General features: G+C 42.9%; 1 protein-coding gene across 2 annotated transcripts in view; it reads left to right on the forward strand.

Moving 5' to 3' along the window:
• DVL1 (dishevelled segment polarity protein 1) overlaps positions 1 to 20,698 on the forward strand; it is a 56,741-nt gene that overhangs the window by 13,247 nt on the left and 22,796 nt on the right. For both annotated transcript variants that reach the window (XM_079326270.1, XM_079326271.1), the window contains exons 2-4: positions 10,697 to 10,766; positions 14,125 to 14,246; positions 17,194 to 17,306. In XM_079326270.1, the coding sequence (XP_079182396.1) occupies positions 10,697 to 10,766; positions 14,125 to 14,246; positions 17,194 to 17,306 (305 nt within the window). The remainder of the gene's footprint in view (positions 1 to 10,696; positions 10,767 to 14,124; positions 14,247 to 17,193; positions 17,307 to 20,698) is intronic.

Raw genomic sequence — 20,698 nt, forward strand, 5'->3', positions numbered from 1 at the left:
ATGAAATAAAAATGAAATAAATGCAACAGGTTTGCTCAGTGCAGGTGTCATGTTTTATAAGAAAATAATCCTTGATCTGGAGGATTCACACTGAACCTAAATAAAAAGAAAACAACATAAAGACAGACAAAAATGGAGAATTGTTCAATGAGAAGATGATGGAACAACCAATAATGAGTTTAAAACTTGGTGAAAATAAAGAGGTTTGATGCCCCCCCCCCCTTTACACATTTGCATCTTTCTTGTCCTGAAATAAAAGTGAAAGTAATAGAAAATGGGTGAGTAGAAGTTGGAAGTGGGATACAAGAACAAATTCATGATAAAATTCTTTAGCCAAGCCTGGCAAACTGACTCAAGGCTTCTTGCAGTGATTGCCCCTGGATGGAATTGGTTTTGACAACCTTGAGGCTATCACTGTCACACCAATAAAATCTGCTGCTTCAAATGAAGCAAAAATAAAACTCTTCTTCTTTTTTTTTATTTATTTTTATAATCCTAGAAACTTTGGGATCTTATTGTTCCCTTCTCCCTTTCTCCCCAGGGTTTCTTGCAGTGCTGATTTGTCCTTGGCTCCCAGAGTGAGGAGATGTCAGTTCAGAATTGGGGCACTCAGAGCAGCCTGAATAATCATCATCAGCCTCTCTGGCTTTTGATTTCTTGGCAGTAATGTCATCCAAAGCAGGAAATGGATTCAGAACTGGGCACAAGTGGGATGTGCTTGGCAGCTTTCCTGACTCTGGGGACTCTGGCAGGTTAAATTCTGGTGGAGCAGCACTAAATGGTGTCAGCCTGGCTTTTAAAAACACCATTTGCTTCAAAATTCATTTAAAGCATCCTAGAATTAGCTGGATTTTTCCCTTGCAGATTTCTCACCTTCACACATTCCTGGTTTTTAAGATATTTTCATTTCAGCTGCAGCAGCCAAATAAAAGAAATGAAACCAACAGAAATGTGCACATCTGGCAGCTCTTGGGCATCCTTTTCTCTAAGGGTGGCAGGTAACAGGAATTGAAATGCAAAACAAAAAAATGCTCTTGACAATGTTTTCTTCCTCTCAAAATGTGATTTACTCTCCCAGGTGTTCAACTGTAAGGGCAGATGTCAGATGCCATCACACAGGGTGTTCTGTGAAGCAGGATACAAAATTTGAACTTTTATTAAACCTGAATTTTCTTCGGGACTGATTTATTTGGGAAAACAGTGGCTCAGGACATGGTCAGGAGGTGATGCCTAGAAAATTACATAGAAAATTCAGAGATACTGAAGTTGGCTTAAACTCTTCAAGATCTGTGAGACAGAGTTGCTTGATTTGTGATTTCCCCACCAGATTGACTTTTTAAAGGGATTTTTGGTGCCTTTTTGAATGCTGGCTCTAAACAGAGAGACCTTTGCCTGAGGATGAGGCACTCAGGATGTCTTTAGTTTCATTTTCACAGTTGTTCTGTTGAAATTCCCTCCCTGCCCTCCTTCTCATCCCTGCTGTCTCCCTTTAATAGCTTCTGTTGCTCTCTTCAGCCTCCAGGGATCAGTAATTAAGAAATCAGCCCTTGGAAAACCACTGCTGGTAAAGCTGCCCAGCCTGTGCCAGAAAATGAGCAAAGACAGGAGCAGAGCTGGAATAAAGAATGGCCAGATTACAAAACCACTGGGATTGGAGCTCTCCTTATCTGCCTGTGCCAAGGAGCAGGATGAATGTGTCAATAAATTCAGAATTAGGAGGTGATAAAGTGGAGTTCTACTCTTGAGAGGTGCTATTGGTGTCCCCCCTGCAAAAAGCAGGATTTGGGAAGCTTTGGGGGGATTAAGGGGTGGATTGGCTGAGTTGAGATGCTCTGCATTGTGTTTGGGAGAAAAAAGCAGCAAGAAAATCAAACTTTGGGGTTTATCTGTTCCAGTGTTGGCTCAGCTTGAGTCAGTTCAGAGCCTGAGTCCTGAAAAACTGCTGTGACTCCTTAAAAAACTGCTGTCATTCCTTAAAAAACTGCTGTCATTCCTGAAAAAACTGCTCTGATTCCTTAAAAAACTGCTGTGATTCCTTAAAAAACTGCTGTCATTCCTGAAAAAACTGCTCTGATTCCTAAAAAATTGCTCTGATTCCAAAAAAACCCTGTGATTCCTAAAAAAAAAACTGCTCTGAGTCTGAATTGTTGCTTTTCAGATTTTGCTGCTTGTCAGCACAATGAGTTTGGGATCTTCTCATTGTTTTGAACTTGATGTGACAAATGGATTTTACTTCTCTGATAGGATTTGGGAGAAATGTTTTGCAGCCCTGCCGTGTGTCCCAGGCTGAGTATGACACAGAAATATACAAAGAAATGCAGCAAATATCCAGAAATGCAGCAGATGTCCAGAAATAAAACAGATATCCAGAAATCCAGCCTGAAATACAGAAATACAACCTAGGACACAGAACTATAGCCCTGAATTGCAGCTCTAAAAACTCCACTAATAAGGAAAATTCACAATTTCTTCCCCAGCCTTCTTGGGGTGAATATGTGCATTAAAAATAAGAAATGGTCACTGTGTTTCCCCACTTTCTTTCACATTAATGAACCAGAAAATTTAAGTTCTGTTGGATTATGTATTTTAAAGTTCCAAATAACAGATTTACAAAAATTTGTGAGAGCAGGTAGTGACAGGGTGTGAGGAAATGGCTTCAGAGTGACAGAGGGGAGGGTTAAATTGATTTTTTGGGGATTTTTAGATGGGTTTTTTTTTCCCTGGGAGGGTGGGGAGATTCTAGGATGGAATTCCCAGAGAAGCTGAGGCTGCTCCTGGATCCCTGGGAGTGTCCAAGGCACCCTGGGACAGTGGAATTTCCCAGCCCATGGAACTGGGTGAGTTTTCAAATTCTTCCCAACCCAAACCCTTCTGGGATTCCAGGAAATACTCATTTAGAAGTCAAATGCAGTTGGGCTGGAGTGAAATTTTGCATTTTCCTCTCCCTTTGCATATGGAAAAGGTTCATTTCTCTCCCTGTGATGCACAAAATCCCAGCCCCTTTTATCCGAGCAGTTTCTCTCAGGTGGCTGAAATGACTTTTTGAGAAGAGTGGGAGGTGGGAAAGCAAACAGGCAGAGCTGGGCAGGTGAAGATTTCCATGGGGCCCCTCCCAGAAGAAGCTCCCTGTGTATTTTTCCAGCTCCTGGATAATGTTTTCATGAGGAATATTTGGAGGAGAACCATTTCTTAGTGCATTTATGGCAGTTTTTAAAAGTCTTAGCTGAATGATTTGATGGTTTAGATCTATATAATTTTTATTTCCTTTAAATGACTTTAAGGGCTGTCTTGGATGAGGGATAAAGAGTTGGTGGGAAAAGCTTGTGATCCACCTGGAATACAGAATTCTAGATCTTGTCAGGATGCACTGAACAGGAATAATTTGGACAAATTAAAAAAAAAACAACAAAGATTTGTGTCAGGTGGCCAAGTGAATCCCTGAGCACTGCAGTTTTCTTTGTGCTCATGTTCTCAAGAGCACAGAAATAAATGAAATAATATCTCTGCCTTTTTCTTACTATTTTACACTGAAGGGGCCACTCCTGGAATTAGGGGGTTGGCTTGTCCATGTTTATATGGACTCTGAATCCACCAGCCCTGCAGTCTGTGCTGGAACTGCAATTTTTCTAAGTGAAATAATAGATATTGTTTGAAAATGTGTTGCAGTTTAGCTTGGAATAGCAAATCCCTGCCTAAACATGAATGTGGGGCTGGGGGATTGCATTTATTACCATTTAATTATTGTTTGATTTCTCTGCTGGAAAACCTTTCCCATGGTGGAAACAGAGATTTTTCACTCTGTGCAAACCTTTAAAGAGACACCACAGTCCCAAAGGGACATGGATCCAAAACCTCCCTGTTCCCTAATTTGTACCTGACTTGGGATTTTGTGACGAGCTGGGAATCTCTTTTAATGCCTAAACAAACTTGTAGGTCCAGTTGTACTTTTCAGTTGCAGTGTGGGTGGAATTTATTACCTGCTCAGAAGGCAGGAGGTGTGAACCCAGTTTTTCATGATGTGAGGAGTGTCCTGCACTTCTGCTGTCCCAGGGAATGCAGCAGGGCCCTGGCTGTGCCTGGAGCTGGGTTTCCTTGTGGAAAAAACCCAACTTCCAAGGGTGTGCTGGGTTGATGTGGCCAGAAATGTGGATTCTGTCCCCATCTGCTGCAGCCAGGTGTGGCAGTGACCCTGATCTCCTGGCACACATTATCTGCTCATGGGCCACCTTTAAACCAGCTGGGCAATCATCTTTATCTTCCCCATGACCCACCCTTCACCCAGGAGGTATCACCTGTTAATGGGCCATTGTTACAAACTGGGTGTGGCAGAGATTCTTATCCCTGTGGGAGATATCTCCTGTTAATGGGCCATTGTTACAAACTGGGTGTGGCAGTGATCTTTATCTCCTGGCACACATTCTCTGCTAATGGGCCATCTTTAAACCAGCTGGGCAATCATCTTTATCTTCCCACAGCCCATCCTCCCTCCAGGAGATATCTCCTGTTCATGGCTCAATGAAATGAGTTCTGTGTTCACTCTCCTGGGCTGCCTTTGAGGCTCACTGGAAATTCTGGGAATTCTGGGTTGCACTTCCTAAGTTTGTACAAAGAGCTGAGCAAGGCTCTGAACAAAGGGATGTGGAGAATTTCTGTTTTTTAGGGAAGGATTGGTTGGAGCTCCTTTAGCCTTCAGCTCATCCAGCACCAAGAGAAAAGATTTCCATCTCCATTGTTTTAATCCATGGAAAGCTTTGATATCCAACCTCTGCTTTTCCCATCTTTTCACTCCTTGATTTTAGCAAAAAAACTGCCAGTGGAATGCCATTTTTTAGAGTAATTAATGAAGCACCAGCTCTGATTTAATGAGTGTGTTGAGGTGAATTTTGCTGGTTTGGGGTCTCACAAAATGAAGGATCTTTTAGGGTGTTCTGTGTAATTCTGGGTGTGCCTGGAAGGTACCAGAGGTGTTTGTGCTGTCACATCCCCTGCCCCACTCACCTGCTCTGACAGAAACCTTGTTAAACTAAACTAAATCATCCTCACCACATCAGTGCCCAGAATTATCCCACTTCATTAAAATCTGTCTAGACAAATAACCCAGAGGCAGAATGACAGAGATTATCTGGAAGAAGTGTTGGATAAATACTTACTAAATAAATTTATTAAACAGCTTTTCTCTCCCAGGTATCTGGATAATGTGGTTATTCCTGGTGTAGTTCATCTCTTTGTTAGCAATTACTTTAACCTGGCTGTAAATAATATTTCTGTGAGATATTGATTAAATTTGTGGCTGGTTTTTGACCCAGCTTTATTATTCTAATAAGATTTTTTTAAGAGAGCACAAAAAGAGTTTTTGACAGGAGTAAGAGCTGATCTTATCTTGCCCCATCTCAAGTGTGTTTAACATTTCTTGGTTTGTCTGGCTGTGTGATACCTTTATTGAAAAGGGGCTGAACAGCTGGAATAAGGAGCTGAACAGCTGGAATAAGGAGCTGGACAGCTGGAATAAGGAATTAACAGCTGGAATAAAGAATTGAACAGCTGGAATAAAGACGTGAAATGTTGGAATAAAGAATTGAACAGCTGGAATAAGGAATTGAACAGTTGGAATAAAGAATTCAACATTTGGAAAAATGAATTGAACAGTTGGAATAAGGAATAAGGAATTGAACAGCTGGAATAAAGAACAGCTGGAATAAGGAATTGAACAGCTGGAATAATGAATTGAACAGCTGGAATAAGGAATTGAACAGCTGGGTGTAGCACCCTGAAATGTTTGGATGTTGAGCAGATGAATTCCAGGCTCAGGCTGAGGTATCCACACTCTTCTGGCTGGGGCTGAATTCAAGTTTTTCCCTTGACATTTTGGGAATTCATGGAGCTCTTCGTGCTTCCCAAATAACTTCCAAAGGACTGGAAACACAACTGAAAGGATGTCCTGGTCAAGTCTGTGCTGAGGGAGGCTCTGCTGCCAAAATCTGAGTTCTCTTGCACAGAAATTGAGATTTTGTTTGGAATATTTATTTGGGAATTTTATTGGGAATTTTATTGGGAATATTTGCTTCAACACAATCAGAAATTGTGCAGCATCCCCTGCTGGGTACCAGTGGGTCTGGAAGCTGCTGCTGAGCCCCTAAAACCATCCTGAACTTTCCTTTTCAATTCCCAGCTCCCAGACTGGTTGGGGAGATGCCCTTGTGTGTTTTTGGGGCCAGGAGCAGCTCTCAGGGTGAGCTCATTCCATCATCATCCCCCTGTGCTCTTCTGAGTCTCCTGCCCTGGGTTTGGAGGATAATTGCACCCTGGGGAAAGCCCAATCCCAGCTGCTTGAAATGGCCATTCCACAAAAAATGTTTTTTGGTTTGTTTTTTCCTAAGCTGTTTTCAAGAGCTGCTTAATTTTATAGGGGCTTGTTAATATTTATTGTTTTGTAACTCGTTGGAAATCTGGGTTTGGGTCAGGACCTGTCCCTTTGTACTGTGACTTCTTGTTTTTCTGGCAGAGATGTGTCTGTCCCTTGGGCCAGCTGCAGGAATAAATTCATTAACACCTGTGAGATTGAAATAGAGGCACATCAATAATTTACTAAATATTACAGGGAGCAGAGGAAAGAGGGAGCTAAGAGAAAAAAAAAAAACCAGGAGACTCAGTGTGGCTAAAATGCTTTGCTTGATTTGCTCAGTTCTGTTCCAAACCCATTCTGAGGAAACTGAGGAAAAGAAGTTGAGGAAAAGAATTGAGGAAAAGGAGTTGAGGAAAGGAAGTTGAGGAAAAAAAGGTGAAGAAAAGGATTGAGGAAAAGAAATTGAGGAAAGGAAGTTGAGTAAAAGAACTGAGGAAAAGAAATTAAGGACAAGAAGATGAGGAAAAGAAAATGAGGAAAAGAAATGGAGGAAAAGAAGGTGAGGAAAAGAAATTCAGGAAAATAATTGAGGAAAAGAAATTGTAAGGTCTTAGGACTCTAAAAATCACCCATTTCCTTGGCTTGTCTGCCATAATTAAGAGGAATGTATTTTCTGGGTTAGCTGGGCATGGAGTGGGATGTAACACCATGCACAGTTGTGTCTAGCAGTGCTACAATCAAACCAGACTCATTTCTGGAAATCTCAATTTATATGCCACAAATATCTGGATTTTGGTGAGATTTTCACACCTCAGGCACTGCACAGCTACTGAAATATTGTTAATTAAGGAGCAGAGAAGCAAATCATATTCCCTGCATGCCCCTGCTCTTGGACAGCCAGTTATAAATATTTTAAAATAATGAATGAGAAGCTGTTCTGGAGGGAATGGGGCAGAATTTGTGGCTTGGGGCTGGCAGCCCAAGCAGCAGCTGGCTCAGAACACCTGGAGGTTTTTGGAAGGAGTGACTGTGGCTCTGCTGAGTGCCTGGGGTGTGATGCAGAGGGAAAAATGGGATTGCTGCACATCCAGATTCCCTTTGCACACTCACACGAGGAATCTCTGCTTCCCTCCCTCCAAAAATCATCCTTTTAGGATTCCTGTTCCCAAGCAGAGCTCCTGAGCAAGCCAGGAACTTTCTGTGAAACATTCCAAGGAAATTTTCAGCACAGAGATTCTGTAGGTAAAGAGGTTTTCTGCTGCTCCAAATGTCTGTGAAATATTCCAGGGAATTTTTCAGCATGGAGATTCTTTTGTGCTGCTCCAAATGTCTGTGAAACATTCCAAGGAAATTTTCAGCACAGAGATTCTGTAGGTAAAGAGATTTTGTGCTGCTTCAAATGTCTGTGAAATATTCCAGGGAATTTTTCAGCATGGAGATTCTTTTGTACTGCTCCAAATGTCTGTAAAGTATTCCAAGGAATTCTTCAGCATGAAGATTCCATATTTTTCATGCAGTGGAATGTTTCAGCTGACCTCCTCAAGCTCATGCAGAGCCTAAACAAATGGAATTGCCCTTGAACAACCAGAAAAAAAAAAAAAAACGAAGTTTGGAATCAGTTTGATGTTTGAAATCAGTGCAGATTTGGGCTGATTCTCTCCTGGGGAACACAATAATTCTTGCATCATTCCAGCACCTGGTGCCAGCACCAAAACCTCTCCATCATCTCCTGAAAGATGATGAATTATCCCTGGCATGGCAAAGTGCTGGATGTGCCTGCAGGAATAAAGGTGGGGTGGAAAAAGCAGGGAAGAGGAATCCTGTGGGCACAAGTGCTCAGGGTGATGCTGCAGATCAGATGTGGCCCAGGATAACTGGGGTGTAAACACATGGATGTTTCTATTAATATTCATTAATTAACATCAGCTGTTAATTGCAGGCAGAACCACTGAGAGTGGGGGTTTAGATTTTCCAAAGGGTGAAGAATAACATGAGACAGAGCAGCAGCAAGGAGGAAAAAGTGATTTTTTTAAATTTTTTTTTTGTCACCTGGGTGGGAAGAGGTGACTTCCCCACGCAGCTTCTTGCTATAGAAATTGCTACAAAATTTCTATAGAAACGCCAAGAAAAAGCTGGTGTGCATTGAAGCTGCTTCTCTTGGTTTTGAAGAGGGTTTTTCTCCACACTTGTGTCACTCACACAAATCTGGGTGTGTCCTTTCTGTTCATCCCCGTTTGTGACAGGTTTGTGTGGTGGAAAGGCAAAGCACTGACAGTCCTGAAAAAAATGAGAATATTGGTTCTGCTCTGTGGGGTTTGGAGGAGAGGGAATGATGCCCCACAATTCCTGCAGCAGCTCTGCAGGGTGCACACACATCTGAGCTTCTGCTTCTCTCTCATCAAAGGCATTTCTCTCCTCCCTTCTTCCTTATTTCAAAAAAAAAAAAAAAATATATATATATATATATATATATATATTCCAATGTATCCCTGTAAATCCAGTGTGGATTTATTTCCATTTATTTCCATCCCTTTCCCTGCATTGGGAAAGGTGGCTGAAGGATCTCTCTGTGCTGTGGCCTCAGCTGTAAAATCCCTGAAGTTTGAATTCTTCATTAAAATTCACACTGAAGTGTTAATCAGCTTCAGCCAGACTATTTTTAGAGCTGCAGCCTTCGATGCCAGTTGAGTAATTGCTATTATGTGATTATTTATGATTTTGCTAATTGGAACAGCTTTTTTTTTTGGAAAAGTGCTGCTTCATAAAGTAAAATCAAATTGTCCAAACAGGTTGTGGAACATCCATCCTTGGAAATGCTCAAACATTGCCCTGAACAACCTAAACCCTCTCTGAAGGGAAAAAATCCAGGATTTATTTTCCAACCAACCTGATTCTATGAATGAAAACTAAAATCTGAATCATCTCTTACCTGCCTTTGAGGAATAAACAAAGATATTTTAGCACAAAGAGCTTCATTCCTTTGGCTTCTCCCTAAGGATCTCCAAGTTCATCATGAATGAAGCTTTTCCCCTTTTCCCATCAGTAAAGGACAATTAAGGAGAGACTTGATGATGATCCCAGTGATAAAATTGGATTAATCTGCTGCTAAAGGACAATTAAGGAGAGACTTGATGATGATCCCAGTGATAAAATGGAATTAATCTGCTGCTAAAGGACAATTAAGGAGAGACTTGATGATGATCCCAGTGATAAAATGGGATTAATCTGGGGCTAAAGGACATTCAGATGCTCTGTTTGTGTCATGGCACACATTAACCTGGAATAAATCTGTCTCAACCCTACATTTCCCATCAACATGGTGCTGGAGGGAAAAGAGAATTTCCTTGTTCACCTCATTTTTCTGAGTGGAATGAAAAATCAGCCAGCTAATTGTGGGGAGTGGAGTCTCCATGATGCAATCAGGATTTATCAGCCAATTATCTCAGTGCTAATGAACCAGAACCATTCCAGGTTTTGGGGTTCACCTGGAACCAGGTAAATCCCAGTTCAGGGATGTTCTGAGGCAGCTTGGCAAGAGGACAGGCTGAGCCTCAACAATTTTTAGGTTTTCTGGCTAAAATCCTCTCAGGAAAAAAACAAAACTTAAAGATGCTGGAGGGTCACCTGTCCAAAAAACAGGTGAGGTGTGAGGGTGAGCAGGGCCAGGTTTGGGAAAGGCACAAAAAGGGGAAAACACAAAAAACCAGAGGATCCAGCCACAATTCCAGGAAGCCAGAGGGAGGAGGGGCTGCTCCCAGCACTGATTGTTTCATTTAGTAATTAGTGCTTCAATCTCCTGGAAGGCAAATAAAGCAGAGGATGTGAGCTCGTGGAGCCCTTCCCCACACTTCCTCACCCTTTATTTTTATTTTCTTTTTTCAGATATTCATGGGTGTGGGGGTGTTTGGGGTAAAGATTTTGGGGTAATTCTCATTATGTGACTTTCCTGGGATTTTTCACCTCCCTTCCACCTGCTGTGTGCATTTGAAGGGTGAATTAAAGGATGTTTTGTGCAGTAAACAGGAGGATGATCTGTGAATATTGAAGAAAAATCTCTAAGTTGTTTAGTCCCCATGGATTTTAGTCCCCATCAGATTTTTAAAGGCTCTGAGGAGACTCCAGAATGGGAAAATTCTTGAATTTCCTTTTGTGCCTCCCACACTGGGGTGGTTGTGTGGAAAGCTGCTGTTCCACCCTTTATTTGGATTTATTCCCTCTATTCTCACACTCACATTTTCTTTAAACACAGAGCACCTGCTGATACCAACATTTTAATGGGGAAAAAATAAAAAATTCCTGGAAAATTTGAGAGAATTTTGATTGTGATCTGATTTTGTTGTTGTTGTTTTCCAGGGTGGTGAAGGAAGAGATCTCAGATGACAATGCAAAGCTCCCTTGTTTCAATGGAAGAGTTGTGTCCTGGGTAGGTTGGATTTTGTGTCTAAATCTCTGTTTGATACTGGATACTGATTTTTACAAGTATCTTGAATCTCAAAATTAAAGGTAAAAATGTTAATTATCCTGTTCTTAAGTAATAACTTTTAAAAATCAGAGTGACGTCCACAGTTTTTTTTAGGATGTGGGTGGGGGATCCCTCCACTGAGGGGTTTGAATTGGTTTTTTTTTTGCTGAATTGGGTTTTTAATAGATTTTTTTTTGCTGAATTGGGTTTTTAATGTTTTTTTTTTTGCTGCTCTCAGGATGCTGCTGAGCTCTGGCTGCTGCTGGTGCTGGTTTTGTCTCCAGCCCAAGGATTAGAGAGGGGCTGGAGCCTGGGGCTGTGGCAGGGATGGACAAAAAGGGAATTCATGTGTGAGAAACGAGAGGAAGAAAAGCAGGGCTGGAAATGGAGATGGGGTTTGGCTGTGGGAATTGTCAGCAGGGAAAATCCATCCCAAAATTCCCTTTTCCTCCTCCTGCTGTGCAGCTCCTGCCCTGTGTTTGCTCCAGGCTGCTGAGCTGCTAAATGGCCATTAAATACCCCATCATTAATTGCATATTAATACCCAATGTCCATTAAATATCCAATAATTAATTACACATTAATACCCAATGTCCATTAAATACCCAAGAATTAATTACATATTAATACCCAATGTTCATCGAATACCCAAGAATTAATTACATATTAATACCCAATGTCCATTAAATACCCAATCATTAATTATACATTAGTACCCAATAATTAATTGCATGTTAATACCCAATATTCATCGAATACCCAATAATTAATCACGTATTAATACCCAATAATCAATTACATATTAATACCCAATGTTCATTAAATACCCAATAATTAATTACACATTAATACCCAATAATTAATAATGTATTAATACCCAATAGCCATGAAATACCCAATAATTGCACATTAATACCCAATATTCATTAAATACCCAATATCCATTAAATACCCGATAATTAATTACACATTAATACTCAATATCCATTAAATACCTAATAATTACACATTAATACCCAATATTCATTAAATACCCAATTATTACACATTAATACCCAATATCCATTAAATACCCAATAATTAATTACACATTAATACCCAATATCCATTAACTACCCAATCCTTAACTTCCCTCTCCTTTTTCCTGATGGATTTTGTTTTGGTTTTGGGTTTTGTTGTTGATATGTTTGGGGTTTTTTTGTTTGTGGGTTTGTTTTTTGTTTTGTTTTTCCTTTTTTTGTTTGGGGTTATTTTTGTTTTTTGTGGGTTTTTTGTTTGGTTGGCTTCTTGTGTTTTGTTGTTTTTTATATCATTGGGTTCTGGTTTTGTTTTTTTGGGTTTTATTTTGTTTTTTTATTTGTGAGTCTTTTGGTTTTGTTTTGTTTTTTTTTTAATGCTGTTTTTTTTTGTTGGTTTTTTTTTGTGAGTTTTTTTTTTGTTTTCTTTTGTTTTTTCTAACTAGAGCTTAGCCTTTCAAGTTTTTTGCTTTGTTTTTTTTTTTTTTTTTCTTTATTTTTTCCTCCTTGATTTAATTTTTCCCAGTGAAATCACCCAGAGATTCCTCAGGAAACCTTCAGGCTCAGAGACATCCTTGAATCTCCAGAGCACCAAGACACTTCCTCAACACCTCCCTTTAACTTCCCCACCTGGAAAAAAACCCTTTAATTACTTATTAATTAATTATTAGCAAAGCTGGTGTTATTTTCCCCTTCATTATTTTGCTCCTTTTGCTGATAATTTAAAAATGCTGATTCCATGTGGAGCTGGTTCCTCTCCAGGCAGTTCCTTTTGTGTGTTTTCCTCCTCATATTTATAATTTTTGCTCCAAGGATTCATTCCCTGCATCCTGAATTCCAATTCCCTCCTTTTAAAAATCATCCCTCTGATCATTTTATTCTAATTAATCCTTCACAAATGAACCAGGCAAGAGCTGGAATCTCTCCTGCTCTGCTTCTTCCACAGCTAAAAATACAGAGAAGCTGAGAACTTGTTGCCTCTTAGTGAAAGTTATTAATCTGTATCATTAATTAAGGATTTCTTTAATTAATTAAAGAGCCTCATCCAGGTGATAAAATCACCTGGTCACCTCCAGGTCAAATCTGATTTCTGTGTGTGCTCAGTGGGTTGTTTAAATTCATTTTTTTGCATTTTGTAATCTTCATGGCAGAATAATCTCTGTAGAGTCATTGAAAATATTAATTAAGTCCTTCAGCTCACAAAATTCTCATTTCATTTTACACAAAATTGGGCATTTGCCTTCCTGTTTGTAAATCACAAGTCTGGGTTAAGTGGTCTATTTATTTTATTTTACTTTTCTCCACTGTCAAGCTTTTTAATAAAAAAAAAACCAAACACTTAATCTAACAGGTGAAGTTAAATTAAAAGTGGAATTTCTAATTGAGGATCACCTTGTTCTGTTTGCAGAGATAAATGCAAGGGAGTTTTGGATCAATGAATATTTGTTTTTCTGCAGTGCTGCTTTACCCAGAGCAGGGTTCTCCCCCCTGGGCTTTAGGTGGAGTTTAAATATCTTTGATTATTTTCCTCTCCCTGGTGCAAAATTGGCACTGCTCTGCTAGAAAATTGAGGTTAAAATGTTGATTTCATGATAAAATAATAAAATTAAGCTTTTGCTTTTCATTTTTGTGCTGGCAAAGCCAGGCTGGGAGCACAACCTTAAACTGGGGGATTCTGACAATTCTGGGAATGCTGCAGGATCCCCAAAATTCTGATTTTGCAGGAGGAGCTGCAGGATCCCCAAAATCTGATTTTGCAGGAGGAGCTGCAGGATCCCCAAAATCCTGATTTTCCAGGAGGAGCTGCAGGGTCCCCAAAATCCTGATTTTGCAGGAGGAGCTGCAGGATCCCCAAAATCTGATTTTTTAGGAGGAGCTGCAGGATCCTCAAAATCCTGATTTTCCAGGAGGAGCTGCAGGATCCCCAAAATCCTGATTTTCCAGGAGGAGCTGCAGGATCCCCAAAATCCTGATTTTCCAGGAGGAGCTGCAGGGTCCCCAAAATCTGATTTTGCAGGAGGAGCTGCAGGATCCCCAAAATCCTGAGTTTCCAGGAGGAGCTGCAGGGTCCCCAAAATCTGATTTTGCAGGAGGAGCAGAATTCTGCTGCTTGCAGCCATTCTCTGCACATGCAGTCTGATGTTTTCAGTAGAACCTGAATTTAATCTGATTTTCTGTGATTTTTGGCAGGGATCCCTGTGCTCCCCCTCCTCAGATCTGGGGATTTTGGTTGAACACCTCCATCCAGGGTGGTGGGGATTTTGTTTTTGTTGTGTAATTTTGGTTTTTTTTTCTGTTGGCAGCTGGTCCTGGCTGAAAGCTCCCACTCTGACACGGGTTCCCAGTGCACTGAGAGCCACCCTGAGCTCCCTCCCCCCCTGGAGAGAACAGGAGGCATTGGAGATTCCAGACCCCCATCCTTCCAGTAAGACCCAATTCTCCCATTTATTTACCCATTTCTAACTCCTTTCCACTCCTCACCCTCATTTCCCTGCCAGCTGTTTGTTGTTGTGGTTGTAAAATTAAATATTGAGGAATTAAAAGGGAGATGGGATATGAAAAACCCCTGGCATTGCTAGAGTGAAATATTTATCCAAAATATCTCATTTCCAAGCCTGCTGTGGATGAGTTAAGTAGGGAGGGAGCACAAAATGCTTTTTGTTGTGTGGCTGATAAGTAATTAGTGTGTTCTGTGTAATTAGGGAGGGTGCAGAGCCAGCTGAATGCTGGCAGGAGGGGAAATTTCCATCAGGAATAATTCCTGCTCCATCTGTGTGTGGCCAGCCTGGGAATATCTGCTTTGGTTTTGTTATTTCCTCTTCCTGATCCAAGGGGAATCCTTGGGATCCCTTCATTTCCAGCAGCAGGATTTAAAGCAGAGCTTTGTGCTCTTGGGTTTTATTTGGAGAAGGAAATGTGGCCTGGATTTGCCTGTTTTCCATTTTTAATTTATTTTTTTTTAAATTTATTTTTGCCTGGAAGAGCCCTCATTGTTACGTGTGAGTTTTTTTACAGATAAAAACCTTTCAGAGAGGAAATCCTGGGAAATCCTGACCTTGTTCCTGGCAAGGGCTGTGCTGCCCTCCTGTGTTCTGACCTGGGCAGGAAATAAAACCAACCTTTTGTCTTTCCTGCCTAAACCTGCCTGGAGCAGCTGCAAGCTTTGTTTGAAAAGATAATTAACTGGGAATTAAACACCAGGTTTGTGCTCATTGTCCAATGCCCTGCTGCTGCTTCCAGAGTATCCTCAAATATTGCAGAGGAAATTTGGGAATTCAGAGAGCTCAGGTTGTGTTTTCTGCCTCTCTTCCCATTCCCAGATAAATCACCTTCCTGCTCTCCCTCTCCTCCACCCCTTTTTCTTTCTTTTTTTTTGAACTCCAGTAGAGAATCTAGGGGATTTTCCTAGATTAAAACTTGTTTTCCCGCAATGCCTTTTTGGATTTTTCTGCTCACAATTTCCTACAACATCTCAACATTCAACACTGGATTTTTCTGTTGTGTTTCATTTTTTCAATGCAGAAGAGAATGAAACAATGACCTGAGTTTAGTCCATCACCCAAGGGAGAATATCTCAGTTATTCTACATGAATAACTAAATTCTGTCACTTAGAATTTCATTTTAAAGCACACCCACTGTAGATTTAAAGTGATCAAGAATAATTTGAAATGATATTTTAAAATTATATGTTTTTCTCTTGAGTTAACAAATCTTTCATTGCAAAATGAACCTAAATCATGACTGTAGCTAATTTCTGGAGATGGAAAATTGCATTTTTTGGGATTTTTTTCTGGTGGTTGTGCAATAAGAGTGACTTGTACCTCCCTGACATTTTATTTAAATGCTCCTCAAGGATCTGTCATCCCCTTCAGTGTGGACTGAGCTTTAACTGAGCTGGGTGTTGCAGTTTCCCAAACAAAAATGCAGCTGGACAACAAAAGAACCCAAGGAATGGGTGAAGCAGGCAGGGCCATCAAAGGAACCAGATCTTTATCAGTGCTGATATTTTCCTTCACCGTTGATGAAATCCAAATAAAACTTTATGTTTTTTTTTTTTTCCCCCTCCCTGCTGTGAGTTTTGAAGCTCACCCTGCATTTCATGCCCCACTGATGGTTTTTGGGGGTTGTTAAATTCACTTTGAGCTGAGTTTGGTGGTGAGAGCTGTGAGCTCTGAGTTTCCTTTTTCTGCATTTAATGGGCTCAGCACTGGGGAGGGAACGAGGCAGCTGGGAGTTATTTTTGCACCCTTGGCAATGGTTTAAATCAGCTTTTGGAGGCAGTTTTGGCTCCTGAGGTGATTCAGGGTGGGAATTGTGAGCAGGAGTCAGCAGATGGTGCTGCTGGGATTGCTGAGCTGCACTGAAGAAAAAGTGCAAAAAAATAAACAAAAAAAAGAAAAATTGTGACAGCACAGAAACACACCCTGGCTTTTAGGTAGGGATTAAAATGTGCACTCAAATCAACAACCTCCATTTCCAAATTTCTGTGGTGGGCAGGTCAGCACATTTCATTGCTGCACAGGGAGTGGGGCTGTGCAGGAGGCTCTGAAATGTGGGAATGGGACATGAAATGTGATTTCACCCAGGCAGCTCTGGGTGGTTTTGGGGTTCTTTTCACCCTTCAGGTGTTTTCTGGGTTCTCTTTTAACCCCTCAGGTGGTTTTGGGGTTCTCTTCTTACCCCTAAGGTGGTTTAGACATTCTCTTTTCAGCCCTCAGGTGGTTTTGGGTTCTCTTTTTCCCCCCTCAGGTGGTTTTGGGTTCTCTTTTTCCCCCCTCAGGTGGTTTTGGGTTCTCTTTTCACCTCTCAGATGATTTTGGGGTCTATTTTTACCATTCAGGTATTTTTTGGGTTCTCTTTTCACCCCTCAGGTGGTTTTGGGGTCTCTTTTTACCATTCAGGTATTTTTTGGGTTCTCTTTTCACCCTGACATGGTTTTGGGTTCTCTTTTCTCCCCTCAGATGTTTTCTTGGTTCTCTTTTCCCCCCCTCAGGTGGTTTTGGGGTCTATTTTTACCATTCAGGTATTTTTTGTGGTCTATTTCCCCCCCTCAGGTGGTTTTGGGTTTTCTTTTCACCCCTCAGGTGGTTTTGGGTTTTCTTTTCACCCCTCAGGTGGTTTTGGGGTCTCTTTTTACCATTCAGGTATTTTTTGGGTTCCATTTTCACCCTGACATGGTTTTGGGTTCCATTTTCACCCTGACACGGTTTTGGGTTCTCTGTTTTTGGGCTGCCCCAGCATCCTGGGACATTTTCCAGCACTGTCTTTCCCAGTTTTACACCTCCATCCCCAAACGCTGCCAGTGCCACAGCCCATGTGAGCAGTGGCCAAAGCCCCAAATGCAGCGAGTGTCGCTGTTTGTGTGTGGCAGCCCCAACGCCGGCAGCAGCAGGGACGGGCTGGACAACGAGACGGGAGCGGAGTCGGTGCTGAGCCACCGGCGGGAGCGGCACCGGCGCAGGACCCGCGAGGGACACGAGGAGGGTGAGCGGGGATGGGACAGGGATGGGACAGGGATGGGGACAGGGATGGGGACAGGGATGGGGCAGGGATGGGACAGGGATGGGGCAGGGATGGGGCAGGGATGGGACAGGGATGGGGACAGGGATGGGGCAGGGATGGGGACAGGGATGGGGCAGGGATGGGGCAGGGATGGGGCGGGGATGGGGCAGGGATGGGGCAGGGATGGGGGCAGGGATGGGGGCAGGGATGGGGACAGGGATGGGGCAGGGATGGGGACAGGGATGGGACAGGGATGGGGGGCAGGGATGGGGCAGGGATGGGGGGCAGGGATGGGGCAGGGATGGGGACAGGGATGGGGCAGGGATGGGGGCAGGGATGGGGACAGGGATGGGGACAGGGATGGGGCAGGGATGGGGCAGGGATGGGGCAGGGATGGGGCGGGGATGGGACGGGGATGGGGGCAGGGATGGGGGCAGGGATGGGGACAGGGATGGGGCAGGGATGGGACAGGGATGGGGACAGGGATGGGGACAGGGATGGGGCAGGGATGGGGACAGGGATGGGGACAGGGATGGGGCAGGGATGGGACGGGGATGGGGACAGGGATGGGGGGGACACTGCTGGGGGACACTGCCTGGGGTGTCACTGCCTGGGGTACAGGGATGGGAGACAGGGATGGGGCATTGCTGGGGGGTGTCACTGCCTGGGGGACAGGGATGGGATGGGGACAGGGATGGGGCACTGCTGGGGAGGCACTGCTGGGGGGACAGGGATGGGGGTCACTGCCTGGGGTGTCACTGCCTGGGGTGTCACTGCTGGGGGGCAGGGATGGGGGACAGGGATGGGGGGACACTGCTGGGGGGTGTCACTGCTGAGGGGACAGGGCTGGGGACATGGATGGGGGCACACTGCCTGGGGTGTCACAACCTGGGGTGTCCCCTTAGCTTGGAATTGTGGGGTGTCACTGCCGGGGACAGGGCTGGGGGGACAGGGATGGGGTGTCCCCTAGCCTTGGAATTGTGGGGGTGTCACAACCTGGGGTGTCCCCTTAGCTTGGAATTGTGGGGTGTCACTGCTGGGTTGTCCCTTAGGTTTGGGATTGTGGGGGTGGCACTGCTGGGGTGTCACTGCCTGGGATGCCCCTTAGGCTCTTTAAAATGTTTATTGTGTCCAGCTGTGTGCTGGTTTGGAAGAAAAACCAGTGAGAGACTACAAGTCAGAAATACAATTTAATAGGAAAAAAGAGAAAAAAATAAAATACATGCAATAGCAGAAAAGAAAACTGCTGCCACCTGGGAGGGTGAATTCCTTCCCCTCCCTGCAGGGGAGGCCCTGGAATGGATTTTTTACCCAATGAGAGTAAAATGGACAATTAACAATCAGCTGAAAATACCAACCTGAGCTATTTCTTAATATTAAAATTTTAGCTTCTTAGCCCTCTAGTTTATGTATAAACTCCATGTATGGTTTATTTTGTTTAATCTAAAAAATGTCAGCAATATTTTTACTGTAGTTATATTCTTAAAGCCTTAATAGAGATCTATTCTCCACACTGATATCTAAAACTTTTGCCTGTTTTTAAGTGTTTTTGAGCTCTCACTGACACTCCCTGATCTCTCTGAGGAACTCAGAGTCTCAGTTTCAGACTCCAGCATGTGAATCCCCCTCCCCTCTCCCCATTTCCCTCCCACCTCTCAGAGCAGCAGCTCCAGAGACTCCAGGCTGCATTCCTGCCTGCTTCCAGGGACTCTTTCTTATTTTAATGGAATAATTTAATAATTGCTCTGAAACTCTTTGAAGCTCTTTGAGAGTTCTGCACAACGCACAGTCAAGTGGCAGAGATTGATTTTTTTTTTTTTAATTATTTTTTTGGCAATGTGCATGAGGAGAGGACAGGCTGTTGGTTTCTCAAGGCTTGGATCAGCTGTGGTGTTTTCTGCTGGTGTAACAGAGGCTCTGAAGATCTTTTTTTAGACCTAAATGCACCTATAAAATGCACAGCTCCATCTCTTGCCTCTGGTCTGTACATCAAAGGAAGCTTGGGTTTTTTCATTCATTGCCAGACAAGAATTTCCAGGCTTAATTAAGAATTAATAGGTGCCACCCATTGTGTTTAAAATGGTGCACAATTTGGAATTCTCCTGCCCAAGAAATGCCATCACAGCCTTTATTCACAGCTCCACCCACCCAAGTATGTGCCTCCAGTGAGAACAGCAGAAATCAGATTTATACTGAGGGATTCTGTTCATTTCACCCTTCCAAAGTGAATGAAATCCCTCATGGGAGGAGCAGGGAGCTGTCTGTGCTTGATCCTGACTGCAAATTCCTTTGGGAGCTGAGAGAAAGAGGCAGAATCCTCTCATTGTGTGGATGAAAAACTTGTTGAGGGAAGAAAGTGAGAAGGGGAGTTGTTTTAAACATGAAATCAGTGCCAGTGCAATTTTTGCTCTGGGTGTTTCTGAATTGTGTGAGCACAGGAGTTTCTGCTTGGAGTGGACTGAAACCAATTCTTGCATTTCCCCTGAGAAAGAAATGGGATGAAATTTTCATCCTTTTGTCAAAGCCCAGGCAAGAATGTCACAAACATGACCTGCTTTCTGAATTTAGGCTTCTGCCTGCAGCAGGTGACTTCTGTTAATGTGCATAAAGTGAGGAGAGCTCCTTTAAAAGACATCATTTAATGCCCATAGTGTTTCTGTGGTCATAACAATATTTCATTATTAATAACAACATCCAGTACCCATAATAACACCATGAGTGTGTTGTTTTCAGTAGAAAGCAAATGTGAAATGCACAGCTCTGTGTCCTGAACTGAATAATACTAAAAGAAGTGAAATGCCCTAATCCTGGGAAGGATTTTAAGGCATTTTCATAACAGAATCACTTTTCTTGCACCTTCAAGTCTTATCTGGAGCACAGCTGGATGGAAAACAGGGATGGGGAAAGGGCTGTGACAGCTGGATGCCAGGGCCAGCAGCTGTGTCCTCTCCCCTCATTGTGAAAGAGGAAAATCCTCTCCCTGCAGAGAGCAGGGAAAGCAGTGAGAGTGTTTGAAGTGCTCCTGCAGAGACTCGTTTGGATAATGCCCAAATTACAGCCCTGGTGCCTGGCACAGGGGCAGGATGAGGCTCTCCTGGGTTACTCCCAGGTTTTATTCCAGAGGCACAGGAGCAGCTGCACAATTCCCTGTGCTTGTAACTGAATCACCCACCCTGGCAAAGAGGATTTCCCTGCATTCCCTCAAGGGAAAAGTGGTTTTTGTTCCACAAGGAAACAGGAGCAGGGTGTTCCAGCCTTTATTTCACACAGGTGAAGGGAGAAAAAGTGTGAAGGAGCCATTTGGGAGCAGAGAAACACTGAGCTAAAACCTGAGCAGGTCAAACACTGAGCTCTGGGATTGAGAGGTTTCACAG

Source organism: Erithacus rubecula (assembly GCF_903797595.1).
Source record: "Erithacus rubecula genome assembly, chromosome: 24".
NCBI classification, from domain to species: Eukaryota; Metazoa; Chordata; class Aves; order Passeriformes; family Muscicapidae; genus Erithacus; species Erithacus rubecula.